The sequence below is a fragment of the Carassius carassius genome, chromosome 6 (genome assembly GCF_963082965.1).
Source record: "Carassius carassius chromosome 6, fCarCar2.1, whole genome shotgun sequence".
Taxonomy (NCBI): domain Eukaryota; kingdom Metazoa; phylum Chordata; class Actinopteri; order Cypriniformes; family Cyprinidae; genus Carassius; species Carassius carassius.
Window position 1 is genome coordinate 2,491,870 of NC_081760.1, and position 26,444 is coordinate 2,518,313.

Genomic DNA, 26,444 nt, shown 5'->3' on the forward strand with positions numbered 1-26,444 from the left:
ATGCTCTGATCTAGCACTGGCCTCTGTGCAGTTTTGACTGCAGGGTGACACAAAGAAACACACACATACTGTATACAGTAACCTAAAGTGGATTTTGCATTTAAGGGAATGTCTCAATGAGTCTGAGAAGCTGAGTTGTCACAAGCAATGTTGTTTCTAAGTTGCATGCATGTAGAAGAAATGATATGCAGTGCACAGGACAGATGCAAAAATGAGTTGGGAAAGCCATTTGATTGCTAAATAATTGCAATGCTCAGGTAAACTGCAGTAAAGTTGGCATTGCCATAGAACGGGTTAATGCAGTTTACAGGTTTCATAGAAAGAGAATGATGTCCACCAAATCAGTTGCTGCAGAACTCGAATACTTTAATAGTTGGGGATGAAATAGCTCACACCTGAGAGCCAATACAAATGTAATGACGTGAAATAAAATGTCATCATGTTTTAAAGAAGAGTGGCTTTACAGTTTATTTTAACAGATTACAGTTACACACAGGTGTAGTACTGAGCAAACTCATCAAGTTACATCAAGGGTCAAATCAAATATAAATAGCACATCAAAGTTAAAAGTTACTCACTTTTGTGTGTGTGCTGTACAGGTGTGGTATAAAGAATGTTTTGTTAAGGTGGCTGAAATGTTCACCCAATACAGAAAAGATTTGCTCAGCAAGAAAAAAAAATGAGGGAACATAAGGATGGAATAGATGTCCATGATTGTGTTGTGGGTTGTGGGTGATTTAAATTTATTAAAGTCGAACTGAAGTTGAAGAATGTGTGGGGATATTGGGAGTGTATAGCTTCAGGTGATTAGACGTGATAAATGTTTCTGTCTCCACTCCACTGCACCATCAGAAAACAATCGTGTGTGTGTTTGCATAGCAAGGTCTTTGTCTTCCACTCTTTATGTAATGGGAAAAGTGCAGAAGCATATGTGGGTGCAAATGCTAGTTTAATGTGAGATAGAACAAACATTGTTAAGAAAGTCCTTCCTTGCTGATATCTAAACTGAAAAAAGTAAAAATGTGAGTGTGTGTGTGTCTTTCCCAGTGGCACATTGTTAAGGTAGAACAGGATACAATCTCAAGAATGAGTGATGAGTACTCAGCCTAACAGCCAGCTAAGAGAAATTGACCTTGCCGGGTAGCGACGTTGTCAGCAACATCACTTTTATCATCGTCTGAGTCTGGCAGCAAAAGATGGAAGCGAGGCCAAGAAGACGATAAGGATTCAGCTTTGCGTTTCCGTTCTGACTGGGGTTGTTACAGGATGTGCCACCGGGGCAGAAGGGCAAACTGCATCAGGACCAGGAACAGCAGGAGAACTGATGCATGTTCAAACCAGTCAGGACAGGTCTTTCTTGGCATCAGGATGCTGTCTGTCATGGAGACAACAGCACATGCTTGTATACCTGCCAGTGTTACGTGTGAGAGATGGAGCGTTTGTGCGCACATTAATCCCAAAGCTCAGACTTTTCCTGTGTCTCGGATTCAGAGAGAATTGTTTGTTCCTCACTTTCCTGTCCGCCTCAGAGAAATTCCAGAGAGAGAGCGAGAGGGGGTAAATGCAAAAGGAAGATGTGTGAATAGAGATGTTACGTGAGAACCCTGGGAGTGAAAGACAAGAGTAGGTGAGATGTTGAACGAAGGTGAAGAGAGTGGTCAATGGGAGGATGAGGATAGATGGATGAAATAGGTGTGATAATAACAGAGAGCCGGGTTTTTCCCTCTTTTCTTGGCTCACTGACAGTGTTCTTGTAACATTATAACAGCGCCACACTGGTTTTAAAAGTTTACTCAACATATAATCAAAATTCTCACACAGTGTCTTCACAAAATGATATCACTCTCACAGCATTCTCAAAATAATTTTGTTGTATGTTTTTGTATGTCTTTTTCTCAGGTGGTCTAGGAGAGCATAATCCCAGTAATAAGAGAGGTTCATTATATCTGTTGCTTGATAGAATACGACGGTTAGGTTTTGGTAAGTTTGGATTGTTTCTCAACTTTTTTTTTAACTTTCACCCCACAGCACCATTAGTAAGCCATTATTAAATAGCATAATTCACCCTGTCTATTTGATCAGTTCATCTTGTTGATCAGTTCATTTTGTTGATCTTATTGTGAACGATTAATCCATGCATAATGTTTCTATTTGATGTAATTTTGACATATCTCGATCTTTCGGTGAAACGACACTTCTCTATTGTGACGAATGCAGGACTTTTCCAAAAACCATCCCTTTCTTAAATTCGACCTACAGTACAAATTCAGCATAAATACAATTTCTGAGAGCAATTATTTATAATATTTCTCCAAGAAATTTCTAGGAGCAAATTTATTTAAAAGTGAACAAATGTAACAGATTTTTGCATGGCTGATATCAATTATCATGAAAGTTCAATAACTATGAAATGTCTCCCACGAGAAACATTATAATTTTTTACAAATGTAAAATTTATTCCCCTAAATTTTTAGGGATTTTTATTTAATGAATGTAGATTTAAATTTAGTTTGTTTCCATGCAGTTTGAGGAAGATATATATCCTGTGTTTGCAAAAACTGAACAACAAAATATAAATAAAAAAATTATTCACAATTGGTCATTTGAATCTAGGCCTATTAGTGCAGCTTTATTGCACTGGAATCGTATCAGTAGTGCTGTCATGTGTTGTCTGGATGGATTTTATTGTGCATGTTTAACCTTTAGAGAACAAACTCTTAAGGAATACTACCTGATTTTGACAGTGCGACATATTTTAATATATTTAAACCCAACTCTCATTACTTGGGGTGGTTTGACATTCGATTTAATGTTCCTTTAAGATGCTTTCTACCATTCTCTCTCTCTGGTGTAGAGTCGGTACCAGTCAACAGCCAAAAAGATGTGTCAAGCTCCAAGGCTGGAGGGAAGAGTGTAAAGAGCGACAGAGGTGTGAAGTCTCGAGTGCCACGTGCAGCCACATCCCGAGCTGAGAAGATCTGGCCCGGAGGAGTCATCCCTTATGTCATAGGAGGCAACTTCACTGGTAAAGAGACCCGAGTGTGTGTGTGTGTTTAACATCAACATAGGGATGTGTGTGATTTACGTATAATGGTTTCTGTGTGTGTTTTTCAGGAAGTCAGAGGGCCATGTTTAAACAAGCAATGAGACACTGGGAGAAACAGACATGTGTGACCTTCATTGAGAAAACTGATGAGGAGAGCTACATCGTCTTCACCTACAGACCCTGCGGGTTCGTGTCCATTTTCTAAAAGCATATGTGAGCCTGGACCACAAAACCAGTCATAAGGGTCAATTTTTCAAAACTGAGATTTATAAATCATCTGAAAGCTGAATAAATAAGATTCCCATTCATGTATGGTTTGTTAGGATAGGTCAATTGGTTGAGATATAACTATTTGAAAATCTGGAATCTGAGGGTACAAAAAATAAAAATACTGAGAAAATCATCTTTGTAGTTGTCCAAATGAAGTTCTTAGCCATGCATATTACTAATCAAAAATTAATTATTGATATATTTACAGTGGGCAATTTACAAAATATCTTCATGGAACATGATCTTTACTTAATATCCTAATGATTTTTGGCATAAAATAAAAATCTATAATTTTGACCCGTACAATGTATTTTTGTCTATTGCTACAAATTTACCCCAGCGACTTTAGACTGGTTTTGTGCTCCAGGGTCACAAAGTGTAGACTTTATAGTAAACAATTATTCTGGTCATGTCTCATTTTATAATGAATGTTTCACCTCATAATGATTCATCAAAAATCTCTGGTGATGTTTGCCAGACTCCCCCAATCATTTAGTCCTCTTAAACCCTGTCTCTGTAAGTTTGTGTTCATCTGCCTCCACGTTTGAGTGCAATACCCACATCTCAAAATCCAGTCTCAAATCATGCATAAAGCCAGGTTGCCATCCTACATTTTCTCTTTTATGATAATCCAATAATTTGTTACACTCATCACGATACCCAGTTGCCACATTGGGTTCTTGAGTTCACATTGGGTTTCGAACTAGTTTTATGTCATCGCTTATTTGTTCTTGTTCTTTGAAAACCTTAATTTTAAAGTTCCTGGGACAAGACCAGCAAGTTTTAGAGATGGATTAAAGTGACCAAAACAGTTTTTTGATTGCCCAAAAATTATTTTTTTCTGTGCTGAAAATGTATGAAAAACTACCAGTTCCACTTTGCTGGGATACAAAAAACTTGGTTTGGGGACAAAGTCTAGTTTAGAGATTTTATTCTTTATTTCTGAGCTCCATTAGTAGTTTACTGGATGTAAAAAAGCTTGAATGAAGCACGGTCTTCATTAAGGAACTCACTCTCATTGTTATGAGTGTATCCTGTAAAGCATGTTTAAAACAAAGGTATGTGTGTTTGAGAGAGCGAGGGAGTGAGTGAGAGTCTGTAGATGACTACGGTCGGCCTGGCTTTCCTTCCTTCCCTGTTATTACGGTGAGCAAACCACCCATTGTTCTTAGGAATGGAATCCTAAAAGTGTGTTAACAAGGAAGAGAGAGAGAGAGAGAGAGAGAGAGGGAGAAGGGAAGACGGAAATTGCATAAGTCTAGAGAAACAATGTTGCCGATTGTTCGTATCTGAAAACTTTTAATTGATTATTTGATCACATAGAACAATATTTATTATGACACAACACCTGATAAGAAGGTGTTTAACCACTAATAGAAGTGTTATCAGTCAAACTGGAATGAAATGAAAACTGAGTATGTTAAACATCTGTGTTGGAATGATGCTTATGGAAGGTGAGGTGAAATAATGAGGCAGATCACAGAGAAATAGGCCGAATGACCATTTATAGAATATTAACATTTATGCAATGCTTTTTCCAAAGCGCCTTACAGTGCATTCAGGCTATACATTTTTTACCAGTATCCGTGTTCCCTGGGAATCGAACCCACAACTTTTTGTGCTGCTAACTGCAATGCTCTACCACTGAGCCACATGAACTCAAGGAGAAGGACAAGGCTAGATTAGCATGGAGAGGAGAGAGAGGTAGCGAGAGCATTGCATAATATTATCCATCTCAGTGTGGTCATATCTGTTATAATCTGCAGACGTCATTTAGCTATAAACCTGCTGACAGACCAACACAAGCACTGAGCGTTAACCTTCTACATGACTGCATGTGCTTTTGAAGCATTTGGCACATAGCTTGGGCCCATGTGTGTATGGATGTTAAGAAAGTGTTGACAGGCTTGATGTCTGAATCCTTTGCCCAAATCTGAATTAAATATAAAGATATCTGATGGTTGCATATCCGTCACTAGTTAAAAATTTAGAATTTATTTGTATAGCACTCTTTGTTTCATAATGTAAATGGTTTCAAAGCAGCATTACAAAGGAAAATACACACATTTTTGTTTTCAGGTAAAAATTATTCTGTCTTTTTTTATTATGGACTGGTGAGTGTTTTATTTTTAGTCTCTTTCCTTTTATATGTTTGAATCTCTCTCTCTCTCTCTCTCTCTCTCTCTCTCTCTCTCTCTCTCTCTCTCTCTCTCTCTCTCTCTCTCTCTCTCTCTCTCTCTCTGGAATTCTGGGAGTTTGCACGTGTGAGAGTGGTGTTGGGGGAGCGAAGTTTGAGTGGTGGACTTTCACCTATTTCCTTTTTTTTTCCCCTTTTCAACTTTTTTCTGCATGGTTTGGTAAGTGTTTATTTTTCATTTATTGTTGCTGTAACGGCGAGTGTTTGTGCGGAGGGATGGCGTCTCAGGCTGAGGCGCTGTCCTTGCGTAATGGATTCAGGTGTGTGCCTCCTGATGGGGTAATGGTGGAGGATGTGCTTGTGGCGACAGGAGAAGCGGTAGGCCACGAAAATATTTCTTCTGCCTCTCGTATGAATAAGGCTGTTGTAGTTTTTCTGAAAACGCAGAATTTCGTTAATCAGATAATTGAAAATGGCCTTATTATTAACGATGATTTAGTGCAAGTCACTCCACTCATTGCGGCTTCTTCAAAAATCACGGTTTCAAATGTGCCGCCGTTCATAATAAATGACGCGTTGGAGCGTGAGCTAGTTCGCTTTGGAAAAATTGTTAGTCCGTTTAAAACGATTTCTCTAGGGTGTAAACACCCGGCTCTAAAACATGTGATGTCGTTCAGGAGGAATGTCAACATGGTTTTAGATTCTCCGGAGAGAACGCTGGATATATCTTTTCGCGTTAAACATGAAGGGAAACCGTATATGGTTTATGCAACAACCGGTAATATGAAATGTTTTGAATGCGGCGTTGTTGGGCATAAACGACATGCGTGCCCACATAAAGAATGCGAAGTTGAAGGCAATGGTTCGGGATCAGAAATTGATGTTACTTCTCAAACTGTGGTTACCCAAGAGATTCGGGGTGAGATTGAGCGACTTCCTGAGGTAAGAGTTTCAGAAATGAGTGTGAATGCTCCTGAGAATACTCTAACAGATAGCGAAGTGAGAACAACAGTGACCGTTTCTGATCTTGGTAGTATTGCGATCGTCAATATGAACGGAGAAAATGCTGAAATACTGAATGTTGAAAATGTCTTGCATTCTGTACCAAGCACGAGCGGTATCCAGGCTATGTCTTGTAGTGTAGAGCGTGTGGTGGAGAAAGAGCAGATGGAGTTGAGCTGCATTAAAGAAAGCAATAAGAGTGGTTTGAATGAAAGTTTGTCAGATGAGGCTGCATCTATGCATGACACTGATTTATGTTCACAGGGAGATTCTATAGGTGAGGCGGACTCTCAAGAGTTCTCACAAGATGATCCCTCATTGTATACTTTAGAGGAGATTAATGCTTTTCTAGATGATACGTTTGGGAAGCAAGTCAATGTGATAGATTTTTTTCCAGATATTGAGAAGTTTGAGAAGTCTGTTTCAGTACATCAAAAGAATGTGAGTCTTGAGATTTTAAGTGAAAAGAAAAGGTTTCGTTCGAAGAAACATGTAACGGCAATTAGAAAGTATAGAAATGTGGAAAAAAGGAGAACGTTAAAGGCTTTGTTTTAGCTGACCATCTCATGCATCACATGGTGTCTCTTTTCATAATGCTGCTTTTATCTGTTTTTCTCCTTTCCCTCTTAAACCTACATATGGATGCTTTAAGAGTAGGTTCTATTAATATCAATGGGGGGAGGGATATGCACAAACGTGCACTAGTATCTGAAATAATAGAGCAGAAAAAATTACATGTCATTTATCTTCAAGAAACACATAGTGATGTAGGAAATGAAGTTGAGTGGGGATTGTGGTGGAAGGGGCAGTACAAATTAAGCCATAAAACAAATTTGAGTGCAGGAGTGGCAATTTTCTTTTCACCTGATTTAAGAGTGACTGTTTTGAGTACAGAAGAACCAATGAATGGCCGTCTACTTGTTGTTAAAGCTGAGATTGATGGGGATATTTATTATTTCATCAATGTTTATGTACCCAATGTAGGGTTTGAAAGATTAATATTTTTTGGTGTGTTAAGTAATGCTCTTAAAAAATGCTTTAATGATGGCAATGTCATAGTAGGAGGAGACTGGAATTGTACAGAGAATTTTTCTGTTGATCGAAATACTGAAGAACCACACATTCAGTCTTCATCTTGTTTATCAAGGTTAATAAGGGCAGCTGATCTTTTGGATATATGGAGGGTTAAAAACCCTGATGTGAGGCAATATACATGGATCAAGGTGAATAATAATAGAGTTACTGCTGCTCGTTTGGATAGGATTTATGTATCCAAACAATTGAGCAGTCAAATTATTGATTGTTCTATTACACCAATGGGTTTTACAGACCATACTTTGGTTTCAATTGTAATAAGTAAATCTCAGAGCTCAAATAAGTCTTCTTTTTGGCATTTTAATATTAGATTGCTTCAAGATAAAGAATTTTGTAGGTATTTTGAAACATTTTGGCAACAGTGGAAAATGAAGAAAAGTAGTTATGAAAATCTAAGACAGTGGTGGGACATAGGAAAAGTGAATATAAAAATGTTTTGTCTGCAATATACTGCCAATTCTACTAATATGTTAAGAGAAACGATTGAGTCTGTTGAAAATGAGATATCATCAATAGAAACAGAATTAATTAATAGATATGATCCTAGTTTAAGTAGTAAGTTACAGAGGAAAAAAATGGAGTTGGGATCTTATTTAAACGAGAGAGTAAAAGGGGCCTTGGTAAGGTCTCGTTTTATTTCTGTTGCAGACATGGATGCTCCAAGTGCATATTTTTTTAATTTGGAGCGTAAAGTGGCAAAGCACAAACAGATGGCCTGTTTACGTCTTCCTGATGGAAGGATGACGTATGATAAAAGAGACATGCGTCGTCATGCAGTGGATTTCTATTCAAATCTTTACACTGCTGGGCATTGTGATGTAAACTGTTCTGCAAAACTGTTTCAAGATTTACCTCAAGTAGACTCTGACTCAAAGACTGCTTTGGATATAGATATATCCTATCAAGAAATAACTGCTGCCTTGGGCCAACTTAATTCAGGAAAATCTCCAGGCATTGACGGTTTACAACCTGAATTCTATAAACATTTTTGGAATTGCATTGGACAGGATCTTTTTGAAGTTTTTTGTGTATGTAACAAGGATGATATGTTGCCTGTGTCCTGTCAACGGGCTGTTTTATCATTGTTGCCTAAAAAGGGGGATTTGTCTCTTTTGAAGAATTGGAGACCAGTCGCCTTATTGACTACTGAATACAAAATTTTATCCAAATGCCTTGCAAATAGGCTTAAAAAGTACCTTCATTTAATTGTACACAGTGACCAAACATATTGTGTTCCAGAAAGGACAATATCGGACAATTTGTTTTTGATACGGGATGTTTTGGACATTTGCAGACTTTCTAAAACAGAAATTGGTTTAATCTCCCTGGACCAAGAAAAAGCGTTCGATCGTGTTGACCACAACTATCTTTTCAATGTTTTGAATGTTTTTGGTTTTGGGGAAGGTTTTTTAAAATGGGTGAAATTGTTGTATGCAGGGGCTTCTTGTATTGTCAAGGTGGGAGGTGGATTGAGCCGTCCCATTTCTGTTACAAGGGGTATAAGACAGGGGTGTCCTTTATCAGGACAGCTATATAGTATAGCAATTGAACCTTTTCTTTGCAAATTACGAGAAAAAATGTCTGGCTTGCATATACCTGTTATTTTTAAGACTTCAAGAACAGTTTTAAGTGCTTATGCCGATGATATTACTGTATTTGTTAAAAACACACAAGATGTCAAGGTGTTGTCTGATGTACTTCAGGTTTATGAGAAGGCTTCAACAGCTAAGGTGAATTGGGATAAAAGTGAAGCTCTCTGGGTAGGTCAAGGTATTGCAGAGAATCTCCCACAATTGCCTAGAGACCTCAAATGGAAATTAGAGGGTTTTAAGATATTAGGTATTTTTTTTGGTTCTAATGAGTATCAAAAATTAAATTGGGAGGGAGTAGAGGAAAAAGTGTGTACACGATTGTCTAGATGGAAATGGTTGCTACCCCAGTTGTCCTACAGGGGAAGAGTTTTGGTGGCCAATAACTTGGTGGCATCCACTCTGTGGCATAAATTCAATGTGCTGCAACCACCAGCAGGTCTAGTTCAAGTGATCCAGAGGCACTTGGTGAACTTTTTCTGGTCTGGATACCATTGGGTCCGATCTGCTGTACTGTATCTTCCTGTACAAGAAGGGGGACAGGGTTTGGTGGACCTCAAGGCAAGATTAATGACTTTTCGTTTACGAACTGTTCAAAGACTGCTATACAACAGCAATTTTGCTTGGATGGACATTGCAATAGCCCTTTTGCGGAGGGTAGGCGGAATGGGACTCGACAAACACTTATTTCTCATGGATTTACAAGAGTCTGAGTTGGTAGACCTCACCCCGTATTATAAATCTATGCTTGAAGCTTGGAAAGTATTTAATGTGTCAAGATCACCTGATTTGTCAGTCGGGCTCTGGCTGCTGGAAGAACCTTTGTTTTTTAACCCTCTCCTGTCTTCAAGACTTTTATCATCTACATGCTTACGCTCACGGTTGCTGGTTGCTGGATATGTGAAGTTGGGCCATATATTGAGTAGCAGTGCGGAAGCTATAAGCCAAAGGACTGAAGTGAAATCCGCAAGAGTGATACAGCAGTTTGTTGCAGAAGTACGTGGGGCATTAGGAGAGGAGTATAGAGACTTTCTGGAGAGCACAACGATGATCCAAGAGTGGACAGAAGGGCATGACTATGTATTTCCTTCACTCACAGTTAGTGCTGCCGTGGAGAATTGGGAAGAGGATGATAACTTTTTGTTGACATTTAAAACCCCCGTTTTGGATTGTTTCGAGTTAACTGGGAAGAAGGCCTTGTACTTGACTTGTTTGAAAGTGTCAAATGTCAGACTGTTGACTGGTGTTCCTTCTACAAAATGGTTGGATTTTCTTGGACTTGACTCTTCCCCTAAAGGCTGCTGGCGTGCTCTGTACAAATGTCCCGTTAATAAGCGGACAGGTGATCTCCAGTGGAGAATTGTACATGGAGCAATAGCTACGAACAGACATGTGGCACATCTTAATCCTAGCGTTGGGGTGAGTTGTCCTTTTTGTTTAGAGGCAGAATCAGTGTTCCATTTATTTGTGCAGTGCTCACGTTTAGGGGATCTTTTTTCCCTTTTAAGCAATTGGTTTTTATCTTTGGGTGAGGGCTTTTCCTTCAAATTGTTTGTTTATGGTCCTAGGTATTCTGTTCAAAGGAAAAGAACTTTGGTTTTAATTAATTTTTTATCAGGCACTGCAAAATTAGTAATCTGGAAATCAAGGAAAAACAAACTTCTAGGGCAGGATGCAATAAGTGTGGTTCCTATGTTTTTGGGTCTTGTGGCAGCTAGACTAAAAGTAGAGTTTGCTTACTATAAGTTGGTGGACTGTTTACCAAAGTTTGTAGAAATCTGGTGTGTTAATGATGTATTGTGTACTTTATGTGAGAGAAATGAATTGGTGTTGACTTTTTAAATATACATGTAAAAAAAAAAAAAAGAAAAAAAAAAAAAAAACATGTTGGATGAAGTGAATAATTTATGATTAAATTGTTATAATAAAGGTCAAGGTAAAAGTCTCTCTCTCTCTCTCTCTCTCTCTCTCTCTCTCTGTGTGTGTGTGTGTGTGTGTGTGTCTACTCCACACTATCAATGGCTATGAAATGAGGTGTTTGTAGGTGTGTTTGAGTGTCTGAGGCATGCTTAATGGTAGACTATTAAGATTCCTTGAACTCTGACTCCACAGCTTTGACCTGTCTTTGTCTCTGTTTCCACCTTGTATTAAGATTATGTTCAGATTTCACCAAGGATCTCTTTTCCCTTTAATGCTGACCACTTGTAATAGGAATCACAAAAATGCATCTTAATAAGAAATAATTTCTGATTAGACGGCTCTTTCCATACGGCATAAATGCCAATTTGCAACTGTTATTCAGAAAAACAACTGAAAGAATCAAAATGAACAGCACATCAGCTGGTCAGTATATGAAAACAGTTGAGCAGAACACAAACTTCAACAAAGTCAGCAGGGTTGTGATGCTGCTGGCAATATTTCTGTTAATAATAATCAGATTTGCAGGTTTATACAAACACCAGCAAGGGAAACAATTCACCTTAATGTGCCAGATATTCTAACCTGCTTAATTCAATGCACACACACACACACACACACACACACACACGCGCACAATACAGTACAACTTGAATAGTGCTTTGTCAACATAATAATCATATATCAATATATTGTAATTCAACCTACAAATGGGTCGCAGGTCTGTTCTGGAGGGATTTTTTTTTTTACAGTTTTGGTACAGTAGATGCTCAACTTAAAATCTGGGATCTGAAGCAAAACCACTGCTTTAGACTCTCTTTTGGCACTTATTTTGGGAGCCACCTGTTTCTTTCTCTTTCCTCTCTTGCGATTCATTGCATTGGCACACATTCCGAGGTGAACAATGTGCGCTTATTTGTTGTTAAGGAAACAACACGGAAGGAATCTGAAAGCTAACCCCAACTCACCCTAATCACCATTAATCAGCTCTCATCATTTCACACTATCCTCTGTTCACCCCACACTACACTGCACTACCCCAAACAACTAAGAATTAGCCCAGCTCACCTCCCATCACCCCCTCATTACAATCCTCGTAGCACTATATGACGCTCTTGTGACATAACCAGAATCTGAGTTATTCAAAAGTGGGGTGAGCCAATAAGATGCTGACATTTAATTGAGATTTTCAGACTTTTAACTTTTTATTTTTGGTTCTCAAGGTGTTGCTCTTACGTCGGCCGTCGTGGCAATGGTCCCCAGGCGATATCCATTGGAAAGAACTGTGACAAGTTTGGCATCGTTGTTCACGAACTTGGACACGTAATTGGCTTTTGGCACGAACACACACGACCTGACCGTGACGATCATGTTACCATCATTCGAGACAACATCCAACCAGGTACTGTATCAGACCCATGACTCAAGTCTTTGTATCCTACCGGGAAACTGCTAGTTCAATATGAGTTGTGGAATATGGATTCACTCTTGGTTCACGAACACAACATTTGAACAAACAGTTAAACATTGATAACCACATTTTATAAGCAAAATGACTTCTCTAAATTTTAATGACTCAAAAGAACAAAATCATGAAGTTAGAGATATTTGTAATGTTTTCTCATCATTTTTACCCATCCATTGAAAGTAAAATTAACATAATTTTTCTCAAAAGCAGGCAGAAACACTTCCTTTAAAATAAGATTTGATGAATGAGTTTAACAGTGTTTAACTAACATTGTATTCAGTCGTGTCAAGAATTTTCTGTGATATTGAAATCACCGCCTTTGCTATTTAATTGAGTCATTTTTACAGGTATTATTCATGGCTGTTACAAGAATAGAAAATATTTGACTTCAGTTATTTGTTCATACAGACAGATTTGAGCTGCTGTTGTATGAGCAGAAAAATTCGAGAATCATACCTGTCAATCAATTCTAAATACTTGCTTTGTGAATGTAGCCTAACGGTTTTAATATGAGTGTATGTGTGCACACTCAGGTCAGGAGTATAACTTCATTAAGATGGAACCAGGGGATGTCAACTCTCTTGGTGAGCCGTATGATTTTGACAGCATCATGCATTATGCCAGAAACACCTTTTCCAGGTAAGACTTCTGTCACACACAAGGAATTTCACACCTGTTTTATTTAATTTAGAACTTTCTATACAAATGTTCTAATTTTTGTCTTTCTCTTCCGTAGAGGAATGTTTTTGGACACGATTCTTCCCTCTCGCGATGAGAATGGTGTCAGGCCTGCTATCGGTCAGAGAACTAGACTCAGCAAAGGAGATATATCCCAAGCCAAGAAACTATACAGATGCCCAGGTAGGCCTACAGTGTGTGAGTGTGTATGAGAGAGAGAGTGTGGAAATGTAATTGAAGAAAGACCAAGGGTGTTAACTGCAGGAAGATGACTTCACTGTATGTGGAGATAATTGACTAGCTAATATGATGTGTTAGCTTGCATGAGATAATTTGTTTTTGTCAGTTTTATGATGTACTTCTTGCAGTGGCTCAGTGGGTAATACTGACGCCTTACAGCAAGAAGGTCCCAGCTGAGACAGACTGCCTTCTTGTGTGTAGTTTGCGTGGGTTTTCTTTGTTGTCATGGGTTCCCCTCGATGCTCCAGTTTCTTCCACAATCCAAAGGCATGTACGTGAATTGGAGACACTAAATTGCAAACCTATATAGGACAAGTGGGTTGTGGATGGGTGGATGGATGTGATGTTCTCTCAGGAAAGAAAAGAGGGCCACCCTGACATTTGAGGGACAAAGAGAATGATAAGACCCTCTCGCTCTACTGCGTGCGTGTGTGTGTGTCCATACGAGTGTGTTATTTTACTGCTGTATTGTTTTGAGTTCATGCACTACTAGTGAGGTTGTGTGTGTGTGTGTGTGTAAATGCGTGACGCATGGCCTACTTCACATTCAAAGAAAGCTCTCTCTCTTCCGCCATATTCACTCTCTGTGACAAAATTTGTAAACTGAATGGCCACTTTTATTTGACAATTTGCCAAAAAATAGTAGTTTACCTAGCCATTCCAGACTCTTTTTGTAATGGAACACAACATGAAAAGTTAAATAGAATGACTGAACTGTTCCCTTCAAAGTTTTCCCTTCAATGTCGGTGGAGAGAAAATTATACAAAAAAAGCATACTAAAAGTTTTATAAAAGCAGCCCAACTGAAGTATGTGTTTTTTGGTTCTTGACTGTATAAATCACTACTTTCTTTCTTTGTATGGAAAAGAGCAGCTTGGACATTCTGCTTAACGTTTGCCTTTTTTTGTATTTGGTAGAAAAAGAAATTGGCATGGGTGACATGATAAATGATGTAAATAATAATAATAAAGTAAATTATGTAATTTTATTTGTAAGTTTTGGAAACTTTTGTTGAAAGTTTCTGTCTCTGCTGCTGTTCCGTGCAGGTTATGAGTCAAAGTTTAGACTGAAGTAGGGGTGACTGTCTCCACCCAAGCCAAAGATAACAGCTTATCTACCGTGTGACTGCGCACTGGATTGACTTGTGACTACGTCTTTATATTTCCTTGAAACTGACACCCAAAAGCACCTCCGTACGTAATCAATGTCCAATGAGCTGTGATGAAAAACAGAGACCTCTCAGGCAAATGTTTGGCCAACCACTACATCACTAATTGGGAGGAACTTTTGGCAAATGTTAGCAGATGATTTGGCTTCTCTTGAACAGAGAATCTGCTCCCCTAGCCTGTATGGTTTGGCTCCCGAGATCTCATTAGAATAGGTCTTTGTTACTTCACTGTGTGTGTGTGTGTGTGTATCTGTTTCCTGCACTCCTATTTAACAGTGGTCCTCCGCCGCTGCTGAAGATACGGTGCTACGATACAAAAATTTGTAATCATGAACATCTTTCTATTGTGTTGTACATACAGCACGTCCAGTGTAGGTCACTAAATTAACATCTAATTAAAGTAACACATTTAAGTTTTTTTTTTTACAATAAATGGAATTTTTAGCACACACTCATTAATCATATTATTGTGTTGATCTCTTCTCAGCATGTGGCGAAACACTACAGGAGTCTGTTGGTAATTTCTCATCTCCGGGATATCCTAATGGATATCCATCATATACACACTGTGTATGGAGGATCTCCGTCACACCTGGGGAGAAGGTAAGACACTTCTGTGTGTTAAGTGTGTAACTTTACAGAGGTTCATTGCACTGAATTGTTCCGCATTTATCTGCAATTTTCGATCCATTTCTTCCTGTAATTGTCTTCATTACGAGGTAAAGACACTCTGGTCTAATGCATGAAGTTTGACGTATATGACAGTTGCATGTCTGCTGTCCATTTCAGATAGTGTTAAACTTCACCACTATGGACCTCTACAAGAGCAGCCTGTGCTGGTATGACTACATTGAGGTTCGTGACGGATACTGGAGGAAAGCACCACTGCTGGGTACATGCATGCTGGTGGATTCACCAGGAATATATTGGAGTATATTAAGAAATAATATGTATAAACAATGCAATGCTTGCTTAATGAGGCACTGTTATTTATTGTGTGTGTGCAGGTCGTTTCTGTGGTGATAAAATTCCAGAAGCGTTGGTCTCTACAGACAGCCGGATGTGGATTGAGTTCCGCAGTAGCAGCAATTGGGTTGGAAAGGGATTCGCAGCAGTCTATGAAGGTGTGTGTGTGCGCGTGTTATGGTTGTCACAATTTTAGATTTTAACTTTTTTTTTTGATAACATTAAATTATTGTGATGTAAAAAAAAAAAAAAAAATATATATATATATATATATATATATATATATATATATATATATATATAATTTTTTTTTTTTTTTGGCCAACGAATCACACTCAGAATACAAGTGTAGGCAAGCATAGATAAAGTTTGTACCCATAACACCTGGTCTTTTTACGGAATCAAAATCTTCCTTTTTGCCTTTTCTGATTTATGATGGGTAGAAACCAGCGTTAAGTAGTTCAATATGGTTTAAACAAATAATAATTTTTTAATAAATAGTATACTGTTTAGATACACATTGAAAATCACATACAATATGTGACCCTGGAGCACAAAATCAGTTTTAAAAGTCACTGGGGTATGTTTGTAGCAATAGGCAAAAATACAGTACATTGTATGGGTCAAAATGATTGATTTTTCTTTTATGCCAACGTTAAGATCAAGTTCCATGAAAATATTTTGTAGATTTTCTACTGTAAATCTAAATTTTTGTTTAGTAATATGCATTGCTAAGAATTCATTTAGACAACTTTAAAGGCAATTTTCTCAGTATTTAGATTTTGTTGCACCCTCAGATTCCAGTTTTTCAAATAGTTGTATCTCGGCCGAATATTGTCCGATTTTAACAAACCATACATCAATGGAAGATTATTTATTTAGCTTTCGGATGAAGTATAAATCTCATTTTCGAAAAATATACACTTATGACTGGTTTTGTGGTCCAGGTTCACATATATTTTTGACGACAAAGTAAAAGTCTAACTTTCTCTTCGGTAGCAATATGTGGAGGGGACATCAGTAAGGACTCTGGACAGATTCAGTCTCCAAACTATCCAGATGACTACCGTCCATCTAAGGAATGTGTGTGGAGGATCACAGTGTCCGAGGGCTACAGCGTGGGCTTGAGCTTTCAGGTCTTTGAGGTGAGGTTGTTGTCTCCTCTCTTTCGGCTGTGTTCAATTTTTGCATTTCCAATCAAGTTCCTCTCTTGTTCTTCTCCTTTTCCCTTGTGTTATCATTCTGAGAAGGAGAGCGAAAAAGAGGATAGTTTTTGCTATTTACATCATGTGTGCTGTTTAAAGTTAGACTTTATGAAATCCACGTACAAATAGACACATCTTTGTCAAGCTGAATTTCCTATTAGACTACAGGTGTGTGAGGCCAAAAGACAGACATGTTTTAAAATGTCAGAATGTTTTTACAAGACATACCGTAAGTATATATTCAGACCATTGTGTGTGTCAGTAGGTCAAAGGTGTCGAATTGTTCAGAGGGAATGAAAACACTCTCTGCCCTTGCATGCACACATTCACACTTTCTTTTGCATGCATAGAGTCTATAAAGACCAGGTCGTGTACCAGTGGGCATATAATATACACAGAGAAGCCTGAGATCCTGTTTTTATTGGATTGTTTCCTAGGCGCTGACACCTAAGGTGCCGTAGACATGCTAATGCCATTACTACATACTTTATTGTGCCTGTGTTTGTGCAGATCGAGAGGCATGACAGCTGTGCATATGACTATCTAGAAGTTAGAGATGGATTGTCAGAGAACAGCCCTATTATCGGCCGATTCTGTGGCTATAATAAACCTGAAGATATCCGTTCCACCTCCAACACTCTCTGGATGAAATTCATCTCTGATGGGACGGTTAATAAAGCAGGTTTTGCTGCAAACTTCTTCAAAGGTACACACACAGAAATAAAAACAATCAGATGCTGATTAGTTGGCCCTTGTCCATTCAACTGATGTTACTCTGTGTCTGTGTCATTAAAACAGAGGAAGACGAGTGTCTGAAGCCAGATAATGGGGGCTGTGAACAGAGATGTGTTAACACATTAGGAAGCTTCAAATGTGCCTGTGATCCTGGATACGAACTGGCCCCTGACAAGAAGAGCTGTGAAGGTAAGAGATGTGTGTGTGTGTGTGTGTGTGTGTGTGTGTGTGTGATCGAGCTGCACACAGGTGCATCCGTCTGCCTGACTCAAACATGCTCAGCAGATGCTCAAGCCAAACTGAATGGTTCAGGAAAACATCTGCAATCAACAGGAAAACAACAAGAACAAACAGCACTTAGGCCACACTCACTCTGCTCAGGAACCACATGATTTCTGTCATTATTAAAGTACAATGTGTAGTGGTTATGCTAAAATAACACAAAAACCAGCAGACCTGTGCTATAGTTTTTATTTAATTGAATGTTTAATTATCAGTATAATTCCAGAGAACTGAAGACAGAACATTTCACTGTAATGTTTTCAAAGCTTCGTTCTCACAAAGGTTATTACAGTTAACTAAAATGAAAACCATAAAAAAACATTTTTAATTAATTATTGCCTGATAGTTTTAATTGAAATAAACATAAAACCTTAAACTTATTTTAGCTAGCTGCCATTCAGTTTACCTTTATGTAATAAAATAACTCAAAATAAAACTGAATTTAAAATGATTAAAGTGCCCCTATTATTTCATTTTTAAGGTTCCTGATATTGTTTTGGGAGTCTCTTACAATAAGTTTACATGCATGCAAGCTCACAAAACACTTTTGTTTTCTCAGAATATGCATTTAATATCACATCATTTTCCAGCAATTCTCAAGCGATTCGTTCGAAGCAGTTCAAAGATTCAGCCCTCCTTTCTGTGAGCTTACTCCGCTCTGATTGGTCATATGGCCCTGTCTGTTGTGATTGGTCTACCACGTACAGTGCATGTTGGAAACGATACCCCCAATTGTCACAGTTCTGTATTTTGAACACTCAATAGAAAATATAAACATCTATTTTTTATTATACTCTCAGGTTGTAATTCAGTGGAGCCAGCCGGCCCAAATAAACAAAATGACAAAAAAAATAAAAACCCAAGTTTACCAAATTGTTAACTTAAATGAAAATGAAAACCGAAAATAAAAATACAAATGAATTTAAAAGATAAAGAATAAAAACTACAATATCATGATTAGTGATACTAAAATAACACTGGTGCTCACTCTTTTTCTCTTTCAGCTGCATGTGGTGGCTTGCTGACCAAGTTGAATGGCACAATCACTACCCCAGGCTGGCCTAAGGAATACCCTCCCAATAAGAACTGTGTGTGGCAAGTGGTGGCTCCCACTCAGTACCGCATATCCATGCAGTTTGAAACCTTCGAACTAGAGGGAAATGAGGTGAGACTCTCTAACTGTGTATGTGCCAGTGTGGGAGAGTGTGCTATCATAGGTAGATAGACAAACAGACAGAAGGATGGCTGTTTATCAGTGTATTATTTGTATATTTAATCTGCACAGGTTTGCAAGTATGACCATGTTGAGGTGCGAAGCGGCTTGTCATCTGACTCTAAGCTTCATGGGAAATACTGCGGTGCGGAACTCCCTGAGGTCATCACCTCCCAGTACAACAACATGCGAATTGAGTTCAAATCCGACAACACAGTCTCCAAGAAAGGCTTCAAAGCTCATTTCTTCTCCGGTAAGACCACCGTGCCAGTGCTTTTCATTTAAGTGGAAATTTGGAAGTCTTTAGCTATGTTTTGACACCTCCACCCACGCTCGCTTGTGTATATGTATATCATAATGTAAAGTTCAAAAGCTTTCCAAACATTTTCTGAGGTAAAAGGCCCCTCTCTCTCTCAAACAACTATATCATGAGAAATTATTTGGGGTTTGGTTAGAAATGTTTCTTGTTGGAACTTTAATCCAAATAGTGGAATCTAGACTTTAGCATAATTAATATTATTTTATTAAATTAATAATAAAAGAAATATGGGTAATATATTTAGAAGATTCAGAAGAGTATTATAATCTCATAACACTGTAGACTCTTATAAGAGAAGGAGAACATCTAGGTTACGTATGTAACCCTCTTTCTCTGAAGGAGGGAACGGAGACGTCACGTCATAAAGAGACTGACAAATGGGATCTCGCCCGAGAGCCCAATAACCTTCGAGTGGTAACAAAACGAGCCATGGAGTACCTTGGTCTGCAGAATTTGCATCGCGAGCTCCGCCCCGCTGTGCAACTCACACTCAAATCTTTGTTGAGGAGCCGAGTCCAGTGACCCAGCCGTTCAGCGGAACAGCGATGTGGCAAAGGGACGTAACGTCTCAGTTCCCTCCTTTAGGGAACGAGGGTTACATACGTAACCTAGACCTTCCCTTTCAGTCGGTCACGTTCTACGTTACATCAGAAAGAGACTGACGAATGGGGTCCCTTACAAAACGCCACATGGCTGTCTTCCAGTGACTCGTGTGAGCGATAAGCACCCTGTCGTGAGGCCAGCACGAGTGAGGGCCTATAGCTGACACAGAATACACTGGGTAGCATATTCCAGCTGGACGTATGCTAGCAGGCCACCTACTCGTAGTAGGACTTACAAAGGCAGGTACCAACCGAGAGGTGGTGATACACATGAACTCTGAGGTACTAGCTAAGTTTCATCGACAGAGCTGGCAAGGTGCTTGCCAAGGGAAAGACACATGCTACGAAGAGATTTACTGTGGAATACACACGTGGGATTGCCCAAAAAAGAAGAATCACAACACATGGAGGCACCTAGTCCCACACAGGGCTGACCGATAGGGCATGCATGCAAGTGCTGGACATCAACAGCTCTGGAGAAACCCAGGGTTCTGGACTGAGGAACTCACCTAAGGGGAATAGTGCATGCATCCAGTCCGTGGAGTGGAACGGCGCAGCAAGCGGATTGACACCGACCAGGTCCTTACTGGCCCGAAGGGGCGAGTACCCGGGAGGACACAGGCTTTACAAAGAGATTATAAGATCTCGCAAATGTGTTAGGTGTCACCCAGCCCGCAACTCTACAGATGTCTCTTAGCGAGGCGCCATGCGCCAGCGCCCAGGAGGAGGCTAAACTCCTAGTTGAGTGAGCTCTCACCCCTAGGGGGCATGGCAAGTCTTGAGCCTGATAAGCCAGGACAATAGCATCCACTATCCAGTGGGATAACCTCTGCTTGGAGACAGCCTTTCCCTTCTGCTGGCCTCCGTAACAAACAAAGAGCTGGTCTGGAGCGCACGTCTGGAGTGCACGTACTGGACAGAGCAGCGCCAGGGCAGGGTCTTCCTCCTTCGGGGGCAGCGCTTGCACATTCACCACCTGATCTCTAAAAGGAATGGTGGGAACTTTGGGCACGTACCCAGGCCGGGCTCTCAAGATAACGTGATAGTTGGCCGGCCCGAATTCCAGGCATTCTTCGTCAACTGAAAATGCCTGCAGGTCCCCGACCCTCTTCAACGAAGCCAAAGCCGTTAGCACAGTTTTCAATGATAGAAACCTTAGCTCTACTGAGAGCAAGGGTTCGAAGGGAGCCTTCTGCAGTGCAGATAGAACCACTGCAAGGTCCCAAGAGGGAACTTGCTGAGGGTGAGGCAGATTGAGCCTCCTGACCCCTCTCAGGAACCTGATGATCAGATCATGCTTCCCAAGAGACTTACCATGAACAGGGTCATGGTGAGCCGAAATGGTGGCCACATAGACCTTCAGGGTGGAAGGAGACAGCCTTCGTTCCAATCCCTCCTGAAGAAAGGAAAGCACTGACCCGATTGGGCATCTCCAGGGGTCCTCACGACGTGAAGAAAACCAAGTGACGAAGAGGTTCCACTTCAAAGCATAGGTGTGTCTGGTGGACACAGCTCTAGCTGAAGTGATGGTTGCTACCACCTGAGGTGGTAAGGTACCTAAACCTTCCATGACCCGTCCAGAACCCACACATGTAGGTTCCAAAGATCGGGATGCGGGTGCCAGAGGGTGCCCTGTCTCTGAGAAAGAAGGTCTTTCCTCAGAGGAATTGGCCAAGGAGGGGCTGTCGCGAGGAGTACAAGTTCAGGGAACCAGGTCCGGCTGGGGCAAAAAGGTGCAACTATGAGGACCTGCTCCTCGTCCTCCCTGATCTTGCACAACGTCTGTGCAAGAAAGTTCACTGGGGAAAATGCATACTTGCGCAGGCGCAGCGGTCAGCTGTGTGCCAGAGCGTCCGTGCCAAGGGTGCCCTCGGTCAGGGAGTAAAACAACTGGCAGAGGCAATTGTCTGGAGAGGCACACAGGTCTACCTGAGCATCTCAGAAGCTTTCCCAAATCAGCTGAACCAACTGGGGGTGGAGTCTCCATTCCCTGGGGTGAGACTGCTGCCATGAGAGCTCGTCGGCTGCATGATTGAGTCTGCCCGGGATGTGAATGGCACAAAGTGACCTCAGATGCTTCTGACTCCACAAGAGGAGATGGCGAGCGAGTTGCAACATGCAGCGGGAGCGTAGACCGCCCTGACGGTTGATGTACGCTACGGTCGCAGTGTTGTCCGTACAGACCAGAACGTGCTTGTTCTTCAGCAGGGCCCTGAAGCGGTGCAGAGCAAGCTGTACTGCTAGCAACTCAAGACAATTGACATGCCACCGAAGTCGGGGTCCTGTCCAGGAACCTGACGCAGCATGCCCGTTGCACATGGCACCCCAGCCTGTGGCAGAGGCATCTGTTGACACCACAACATGTCTGGACACAGGTTCTAGGGAAACGCCAGCCCATAGAAATGAGAAGTCCAACCACCGGGACCGGGGAGTTGAGGAGCTGAGTCTGATCAGACTCCCTCATGTCTGCCAGGTTCAGCCATAGGTGGCGCATCTCCTGACCCAAAGTGGACATTACCTGACCCAAGGAGCATGCAGTAACCTTCGTCGCCCGGAGAGCGAGGTCGGTAGTGGTGCATGCCTCATGCAAAACCCCTGGGTCAGCACTGCCCCCATGCAGCTCTTTGAGCAGCTTGGCCTGGTAGACTTGTAGGGTGGCCATGGTGTGCAGGGCAGAAGCGGCCTGACCCGCAGCTCTGTAAGCCTTGGCCACAAGCATGGATGAGAACTTACAGGCCTTGGAGGGAGAACTTACAGGCCTTGGAGGGAAGCTTGGGACCACCACGCCATGCGGAGTTGCTCTGAGGACAGAGTTGCATCGCAACAGAACGCTCCACTGGGGGAATCCCAGCATGCCCCTTGGCTGCTCCACCATCAAGGGCAGTGAAGGCGGAGGAAGCACCAGAACTGTTTTGGGCAATAAAAGGTGCCTTCCATGAACTGGTCACTTCCTGGTGCACTTCCGGGAAAGACAGGAACCAGCGGGGGGTGCTGGCGATCAGCACAAGCATTATGTTACAAGGGGATAGCAACATTAAACTTTGAATACATATTTTATTTATTATTTACATTTTTTTAGGATTAATATGACATTCTACATCTAGTTAAATATGCTATGATTGATTTTATTCATGACCACACAACCTCTCTCCAAAACCCCACTTTTCAAACACATGTCAGTCAATCATCACAGTAAACCCGAATGCATAAGACAAAAGTTTTTCTGATTGGCTAGATTTCTTGTTCAAAAAAAGTCACACAACTTATTGTGCTTATTATTTTAAGCTGAAGCACAGGCAAGATCTGCTATTTTATGATTCATCTGTTTTGTATTTAGATCTTCTGGATATATTTGTTCTGTATAAATGGAATGCACGAATGAACATATAGTGCATGTGTATGTTGAACGAGTGCTGCTGTATCTACGTGGGAGAGAGAATAAGCTCACCTCTCAATCAGTTACAGTAGCGTCACTCTCATTGTCTGGAAGTCACTCAGGTTGGGTTTTTGCTCGACCAGTGCTGACAGATTTACAGAGGTCCCCAGAGCTCTCCCACACACTCCTAATCTGTGAGTGTGTACTGAGCCGAATAAGAGCGCTGAACTGGAAACAGTGAAAGAGCTGATTCATTTCTTGTATATGCACAGTAAAGAAAGCAAGATTTTTTTTATACGCTGGACCTTTAAAATGATTTTGAGTGGCGCAATTATTCCTCTGATTTCCTCCACTGTGGCATTTTATGATCAAGCATTAATTTCTCATGAAAAAAAGGATCTTTTGTACAGAAAAGGCACACCATGCGCACAGTAACAGTAGGAAATCATCCAAGATGTGGTTTGAATACAGCATTAATTATGAAAAACGTGCGGTAACCCACAAAGTCTTTGGTCTCTTTAGTTCTCTCTCCATCTTTCATTCTTTGGGTTTGTATGATGAATATGCTGGTGGTTTTGAACAGTGGTTGAAGTGTGATAATTAGCTAAACCTGAGACTTCCATGGAAATAACAGCTTTTGACCCATGGGACACAGGGGGTGTAAGGATAAGCAAAAATACAAAAACAGCCACATAAGGAATCATTAGCTGTTTCTGAACATGCAACCATTAAGTGACATTTAGTTTACACTTATTTGACACACATACTAAATATGATAGCACTTTTTCTTAATCACTTAACCCTTCCTCAACAACATACAGTATAATTCTCTTCTGTCTTTCCTGTTTTAAAAGGGGCTATGTCGTTGTGCCCATTTGCAAGAGTGTTGTTTTCTTGCCCATCTAACTACAGGAATTATGCAAATCAGATTATGGTTTATAATATATGCATATATCTTTAATATATGCATCTATGATGAAACAAATTTACATAAATTGAAGGCATTTGTGCTAGAGAAAATGGCAGTGGCTAAATTTAAATTTGGTGTCGCTCTGTTTCAGTTTATTCAGCATGTGGTTAAATGGATTTGTGGCTGGTGTTTGTGGTGAAACATCAAAGATAAAAGTGACAGTCCCTTTACCTATGATTCTTTTGACTTTTCTTACTGTCCTTTTCAAGATTTTCCTCCATCTCTTTTGGCTAATGAACTGATATTGGCATTTAACCTCGATCACTTACTGTAATTGCACTTTACAGAAATAAAAACTAAACAAAACCAAAATCAGACTCCAGATGTCAGAATTTATCATTACACTGAAGTGCAAAGTGTTACATTTATCTTGGAAATCAACTCATGCAAGTATGTCTCAGTCAGAGAAAATATTAAAACTAAGGATCTTCTTAAATATAAAATCAGTTAGGAGTTAAATTAGGAGTCTTCTGCTCCTAATTTTTTTTTTTTTTGCTTTCTTCTCTTTTTGTTACAGATAAGGATGAATGTTCAAAAGATAACGGTGGATGCCAGCATGAGTGTATCAACACTATTGGCAGCTATGTGTGCCAGTGCCGCAACGGCTTTATTCTGCATGAGAACAAACACGACTGCAAAGAAGGTATGTACAGGCAATTGAAAAAGAATAATAGTGGCTACAAGAGGATAAGTGAGGGTAGTCATCTGGTGGTGGCACATCTACTGTAGCGTGTGTGAGCATGTTGATTTATACTAGATTCTGATGAGGATGAGCAAAAACTCACACAAAAAAAAACAAAAAAAACAACAACTATGCATTGTATTTTTTTGTGGTTCTTCTGCCACGTTTTTCTATTTATGTCTCTATTTTGACGTTTAAATCTCAGTTACAATTAAGATTTGACTATAGAATGATCTGAAGTTTTTAAGATTTTCCAACGAGGACTCAATTCAATCTGACCGTAACACTTCAACATGGACTGTTTTGTGAACCTGACACAATATAATGCAGGCTTTGAAGAAATTTTGCTATGAAGAATGGGCCAGTTATTGTTTAAATAAAACTACACTAGAGCTGATAACTAACCTACTGTACAGCGCACGACAAAGAAAAGGTTGCACTGTTTACACAGAGTTCTTAAAGTCACAGAAGTGAAAAACAAACCTGTTTATAGAGTCCGAGTGAGGTCAGATAGAATTACGACAGACAAAATATTTCAAAACATTTAAAAACAGTGTCGTTGTGTGATTTATGTTTATAGGTGCATTAGAAATACAATGAATGATGTGACTGAACTTAGTAAACTATAAAACAGTTGTCCTCAGATCTCCGCATGTTGAAGCGTTTAGATGGCAGTGTCTCCTACTGAACCTCGCCTTTCATACAAGCACTCTAGTGCAGTTCTGCCCTGCAGGCCTTTTAACATTTTTTGTGGGCTTTGGAAAGTTTAAAGCAGTGTGTGTTTTTCTCTTTGAAAAGAAAAACAGCTTGACCTGAGGAGAGGAGGATAGAGATATTACCCATTAAGCTCCAGAGTCAGGGTCAAGAAGTTAAACCGGCAGCATCCTGGAATAAACACACACACACACTCACTCACTCACTCACTCACTCACACACACGCACCCACGCATACTACACACACACACACACACACACACACACACACACACACACTCACTCACTCACTCACTCACTCACTCACTCACTCACTCACACGCACCCACGCATACACACACACACACACACACACACACTCACTCACTCTCTCTTTACTGTCTCTTTGATTTTAAACATCTGGAGTTTCACACTGCTTCATATTTTAAATCCTGCTTCAGTTTTCATTTTTCTTTGTGCATACGCGAGCGTAAGATGTGTATCTCTTAAAAGTCTCTCAGTAGCAACACTAGACCAGCTTTACAGCTTTACTAGTTGATTATACAAGCATTACTAGTGTATTTACACAAAACTGTCAGTTTAACAAAGTCAAGAGCCGCCTGGGATATTGCGCCTTTAATGGTGATACTAATATGCTATTAATGATGATATAAACACACAAATAACTCCTTTCAAGTCACTTTATCTATTAAAATTAAAACACACACAAACCAACCAACAGCATTTAAAGCAGTCACATCATTGATTGGGAAGCATGTGTACAAGTGTGAG

At 40.1% G+C, this 26,444-nt stretch overlaps 1 protein-coding gene across 2 annotated transcripts in view; it reads left to right on the forward strand.

Moving 5' to 3' along the window:
• Window positions 1–26,444, forward strand: part of LOC132142210 (dorsal-ventral patterning tolloid-like protein 1) — a 43,916-nt gene that overhangs the window by 12,361 nt on the left and 5,111 nt on the right. For both annotated transcript variants that reach the window (XM_059551890.1, XM_059551891.1), the window contains exons 4-18: window positions 1,900–1,980; window positions 2,855–3,025; window positions 3,115–3,232; window positions 12,280–12,458; window positions 13,058–13,163; window positions 13,261–13,385; window positions 15,097–15,212; window positions 15,399–15,501; window positions 15,617–15,733; window positions 16,575–16,720; window positions 17,291–17,486; window positions 17,579–17,704; window positions 18,802–18,962; window positions 19,083–19,263; window positions 24,795–24,920. In XM_059551890.1, coding sequence (XP_059407873.1) covers window positions 1,900–1,980; window positions 2,855–3,025; window positions 3,115–3,232; window positions 12,280–12,458; window positions 13,058–13,163; window positions 13,261–13,385; window positions 15,097–15,212; window positions 15,399–15,501; window positions 15,617–15,733; window positions 16,575–16,720; window positions 17,291–17,486; window positions 17,579–17,704; window positions 18,802–18,962; window positions 19,083–19,263; window positions 24,795–24,920 — 2,052 coding nt within the window. The remainder of the gene's footprint in view (window positions 1–1,899; window positions 1,981–2,854; window positions 3,026–3,114; window positions 3,233–12,279; window positions 12,459–13,057; window positions 13,164–13,260; window positions 13,386–15,096; window positions 15,213–15,398; window positions 15,502–15,616; window positions 15,734–16,574; window positions 16,721–17,290; window positions 17,487–17,578; window positions 17,705–18,801; window positions 18,963–19,082; window positions 19,264–24,794; window positions 24,921–26,444) is intronic.